General features: G+C 30.1%; 1 protein-coding gene across 1 annotated transcript in view; it reads right to left on the bottom strand.

Annotated features, from left to right (window-relative positions):
* Positions 1–5,234, bottom strand: part of LOC139504004 (uncharacterized) — a 28,191-nt gene extending 22,957 nt beyond the window's left edge. The window contains exons 1-2 of the mRNA XM_071294054.1: positions 5,147–5,234; positions 2,970–3,172 (exon numbers count right to left, since the gene is read on the bottom strand). Coding sequence (XP_071150155.1) covers positions 2,970–3,172; positions 5,147–5,234 — 291 coding nt within the window. The remainder of the gene's footprint in view (positions 1–2,969; positions 3,173–5,146) is intronic.
* Positions 5,235–6,000: the final 766 nt, after the last annotated feature.

The following is a 6,000-nucleotide window of genomic DNA, read 5'->3' on the forward strand; positions in this document are numbered from 1 at the left end:
GTTGTTGCAGCAGACGGTACCACTTGGAGGACAGGTTGCACTAGTCCGAATTTTTTGATAGTGAACATTTGTTAGCCTTGTATTTGTATCAAAGTGTTTCTTCATGTCAGTATTGTTTTATATCTGCAAGGAACCAGTGTATATTATTTGTTCGAGGTTACATACATAGATAGTTATATTTTTTTTGGTATATGCGTTTTATTTATGGACAACTTTAACATGTTAAATGAATTGTTTTAGGTATAAATGCATCATTTTTTAAACAATTCAATATTTAATAAAAAAGAATATAAAAGTGATTTATAAAAATAATGATTTAATAATTGATTTATACAAAATATTAACCTTATGAATTATTCTTTTTCTTTAAAACCAATTTATTTCTTCCTATGGTTAATTTTCTGAATATCAAAATTGCAAATATATGTTGCTGTCTTTTATTCTCAATATATATTAAATCTTTTGTAAATTATGAGGCACGACTGTTACATTTATCAATGTCAGACCCATACACCAATCAACAAAAGAAGCGTTACTAATTTTTTGTAACATTAATCTAACATTAAACTAATATAAAAGCTTTCACTAGGGGTAACAATTAGGACGCAAGTCACGGTCCATTATCATATATAGCACGTAGTATGTAGGTGTTAGTTCACGTCTGACTTCCTCGTTCAATCGAGCGTTAATTCAAAATGTGACAATTTCTTTACACTGTCGGAAAGATATAAATATTAATACTTTATTATAAATTGCATGATAATAGAGTTGACGTGATTTTATTTGAGTTTTTGAATGATAATTATTTTCGTTTTACATTTGATAATTTCAAACCATTCAACATTTACTTTTCGCACTTGATACATTTATAAGCTGTTCGAAGTAAGGGAAATAACCTATGGCCAGGTCACAAAATGATTTAAACAAAATCAATCGCACCAACATTTAATCCCATTAAATCCAAGTGCATTACAGTATAAATAGGTTTCTTTAGGTTCTGGGATTAAAGCAGTTTGTGTGCTAATAGTGTTTTAAAAGTATATGTTGTTTATGTTGTTTTGAATTGTATCGATCTAAGGCTTCATATACTGTAAGATACTTTTGGTTGATTTCATTGTGTTGTTGTTGTTTCCTTGTCGCATATCTCTACATCTACTTTTTCTAATTTTCAGATTTCTCACAATCGTTGAATTTATTGAGTATATATGAAGATATTTTCACTAAATATAATATTAAAAACTAGGAAGAAAAAATGTATCGTCGATTACATTGTTTTATGTTGAAAGATTATCATACCGTGTCGTTAAAAATCAATGTTTTCTAAAAACAGTTGGTTTATTATTATGACCATGCAAATGATATTTCATGTCACCATAGCAGTGTTGACTACTGCGCTGGTAAAACCCGTACATCAAAGATTTCATCATCGACTCTGGCTAAATTACAAGGTGACCAAGTACCAGAGAAAGACATAGATTCAGCAACGACTAGCAACAATGACAAGGATATGACAGTGCAGATTCGTTTGCGACACATGACCTTAATAGCTAAGCAAAAGGGGGTAACAATAGCAAGACGGTTTTGACAGCCGCCAAGACTATGCGTTCTTCGTGACAGTTCTTTGAAATTTGTTTACAGCTCTCAATTATAGGTGATTGGTGATGTACTCTCTTCAGCTAGATGTTTGGTGATATTGATATAATCCTTTTTGTATAATAGGTAGCAACTCATAACAAGAGTTGAAAAAAGTTGTTTTCGTCTTAACACGATTGCCATCAAAAACTATCGTTGCTTGAAGGATTTGATGTACCTATAGATACCAAAACGGTCTTGAAATTTGATTGTTTAACTTACTTCTAGTTATCTTGTTAATTTTATTATTCCATTACTCATATGATATCGAAAATTCCCCTTTTTAGTGCATTTAAATCAAATCTCGAGTCTTAGATTAAACGTATTATGTTTGAACACTCGATTAGAAATAAATAAGGTGTGAACCTTAACGAAAAAGCAATCAAAACACAAGAATCATAATTAAAATTGATTTTTCATTAGTAAATACATTGTTACATGTACTATTTGATTATTTGGTGCCGATTAAATTAATAAAATAAATGACATATGCATGTTATAATAACGTATGCAAATATGTCAGACGGTAAGGGTGTAAATGATTCTACTTTTTCCTTTATCCATTCACCCTTGAAATATTACCGTCAAACCTTTAAAAAGCAATAGATATTCTTTAAAGTAATTTCTAAATGAGTTTTTTGGTAATAAAAGCCTTGCATAGAAATAGATTGATACACTCAGATAGATTTAAACAGCTCTTTCGAAACAAAATCATAAGTGACTGCTTTCAGATATTTGTTAATAAAATATTTATGTCAATACTCTTTATGCATTACATAACTGCAACTAATAAATGTATTGCGTTTTAAGTCGATTTGAAATTTATTTGACCTTTTTAGCTTTTTTTTCGAGCGTTACTGATGAGACTTTTGTAGACGAAACGCGCGTGTAGATTACATTTTAAACCTGGTTTTCAAAAGTATTTTATGACTACGACACGTCTTATGATAGTCCTAGAACATGTAATAGTCGTAATATATGTGTTCGAAAATGTCCCAATGTACGATATATCGTAACTTTTGTCGTAAACTTAAGACACCTTGAAACAATACCTATTTCACTGTTTTATGTTAGGTATGTGTTCTTTTTAAAAACCGGTGTCGAGTCCAGGGTCCCTATATATACATAGTATGAAATTGGTTAAAGAGCTTCAATATTGGGAATAACGCCAACTTTCAAACCAGTGTCAGATCCAGGGTCTACCTACGTATTCTTATTTACGTCCCCACCTCTTTTTAAAAAGTCGCGGCCCCTCTAAATATTAAGTATAACATCGGCGGTATATCTTCAATAACCGGTAATAACACTGGATCGTCCCTTAAAACTTTTCAACATACCTTTAGTTTACTGTAGTTGTTGTAAAGATACCCATTGGTGTACAGTGGAAAGTTCTGATCTGTATTTTCATGTTTTTCTACTTCAAATGATTGGTGAAAATGATCATTCCGTATGGTGATATGCAACTTGTCAGGCAAGTCAGTGTGTCTCTTATGTCTTTCATGATTCGATGAAAACGATGATATCTCAATTTGGACTAGATCTGAAATCATGATTTTATATTACATGTTGTATTTACAAAATTCTAAAATTGATCAATATAGCAATAGGAAGATGTGGTACATGTATGATTGCTAATGAGACTATTCGCCAAAGTTCAAATGAAATGGATGAACACAATAAGAAGCAACCGAAAGACCTTCAACAATGAAAAAATCAATATCGTATGGTTGGCTATAAAAGGCCCCGACATGAAATATTATTTTCAGAAAACTAACAGCTTAATTTATAACCAAACAGTTTACGAAAAACATAAACAAACGACAAACACTGAACTACAGGCTCCAGGCTTGGGACAGGTACATATATAAAGGAATGATTTATATACTTTGATCGTTTATTATTATACTTTGTATTTCAACATACGTAAATTAAATCTTCGAAAGTAATTACATAAACACTTGTACCTGTATATCTTGATTGATTGATTGATTGGTGTTTAACGCCACTACTGTACTACTTTGTGGCAGTCAGTTTTAATGAGTAGAAAAACGACAGAAGAGAACAACAGACCTTCGGTAGGAAAAATGACAATCCTTGTCAATTAAGATTGCAGTCGTGAAGAATTCAAAGTAACGACATCAGTGTTGACAGGCTATTGATACATTAATTCGACTTCTTAGATTGTCTTGGAAACAAAAGTTTATATTTATTGAAATTTAAAAAATGTTTGCCCGAGGAAAAATTATCTTCTCAGCAAACAAAATATTTCCAGTGCTTATATTACTTCAAATCTTATTTTGATTTTTACTGAGTGAGTATGATTTTGTTAATTTTGTATTTCAATATGTTAGATTCCAAATTCTCACAAAAAGTCAAATACTTGAAAACCAATAATTATAAATTATCTAAATATGCAGAGAGCTTCAACTTTTAAATATTTATTTGAACGCAGTCATATAGCTAGTAAATAACACCAAACTACTTTAGATACATTCTGTATGGCCACTAGAATAAAGAGTTTTGTTTTTATTAAGATTTGTTAAAAAAGATCATTTTGTCATTAAATCATGCAATACAATTAAAAAAATACCCAAAAGTAATTTCCTTAAATACTCGTAGTTGAATCAACACGTTGAACAGATGGAGGAGAAAAATGTCCATCACGATAACAAATACCATTTCTTTATAAAAGGTCATATAAAACTTTTATAAATTTATGAATTTTTGCACGGTTTTTGGGGTCATTCAGATGTTTGGTATTATTGAGCAAGAAGCATGTCTTTTTAATGTTCAGCCCTTGAACGAACATTCGATTGAAAAGCATTCGAGTATGCATGAAATATTACAATCAATATTCCCCATCACTTGTAAAAATAACTAATGAATGTCTGTAATCCAGATCAGTATATTAAAAGTAAACATAACTAGTTACATAAATTAGTTTTTAATCAGATGTTTGTAAATGTTTTATAAGACTTAGTGTAATTTATTTCCGATATGTTAATTTTACCTTAAACATGTACGTGAATAGAAAAAAGACAAGATCTTCGTAGAACGATTTTCACGCACGGATCCAGAAATTTTTAAAAGGGATTTAAACCCCTTCCTCCAAAATTACTTTGAAACGTACAAATTTTTAAATGATAAAAAATGTTTATAAATCGATAAAAAGGGTTTCAACCCCCGAACCCCCCACCCTCCCTTTCCCCAAACCAAATGAAAGCACCATCGCTGTTTGACAATACAGTGTTTAACTAGCATAATCATTCTTTTTTGTATGAGTAATAATTAAATGAATGATGAATAAATAGTGTATGGTAGTGCAACCACATATACACAATACAATGTACATTGAATTGAGAATTAACATAATGATTCAGTCAGTCAAATAGGTTTACGGTGCATTATCAGGTTTTAATTGTATATATAAAAGATAAGAGAATATAAATTCAAATATATCTTTATGTACAATGTTGCTTTTCTGTATCAAAAAATAGTTTTTATATTTACTTACCACTTTTTATGATAGGTACTGAAGTATGAAGTTGTAATGAACACACATATGAAATGGACAACAGAAATATACATTCTCCAACATTCATCTTTGACGTAAGGGTATAAATGATAAATTTCCAACACCATTTGTTTGTAACCTTGAACCCCATGGTATCATGTGACTGATTGATTTTAATATATTTCAAAAAATTAAATGTGTTTTCACAAAAAATATAATAAAGTTAACTTATTTAAATTCCCACCAGCAGTGTGCGATGATTACACTTTGATCAGGGGAAAGGTATTGTGATGCATGGTTCGTAATGGTATTAAATGGATGCATACATTTAGATACATTCTAAACGGAATTTGTTTATAATAAATAGAACAGATGATACTTAGTTTAAAACAGCGACCTAAAAAAAAAAACTACCCAACTAGTATTTGAACTTTATATAAACTTTATCATTAAAATATTGACATAAAACTACCAAAAAAAAAATAACAATTTGTTTTGTTGTCAATAATAAAGACCGTCTTTATAAATTTCTCACAAATTAGCTTGACCGTTAGTGACCATTAAACTTTAAGATCGCAGTTAACATCAAGATAATGAGAGTTTTACTTACATGTAACAAGGTCTACAAATGTGTCATTCACCTATGAGGCTTACAATCCGCGGTCCTTCTTTTTTGTATTTCATAATTTTATTTGTGAAGTTTTCTTTCTTCTTTTTCATTTTTGTCCATTATTCTCCTTTCTTTATAGTATAGGTCCTATGTTTTGCTCTTTATATTGCATGTTTTTCGATTCGTCTGTTAACCCTTTAAGACCTTCATCTATCGATTCAATTAAAATATCATAGTAGTAGGG

Source organism: Mytilus edulis, chromosome 14 (genome assembly GCF_963676685.1).
Source record: "Mytilus edulis chromosome 14, xbMytEdul2.2, whole genome shotgun sequence".
Taxonomy (NCBI): domain Eukaryota; kingdom Metazoa; phylum Mollusca; class Bivalvia; order Mytilida; family Mytilidae; genus Mytilus; species Mytilus edulis.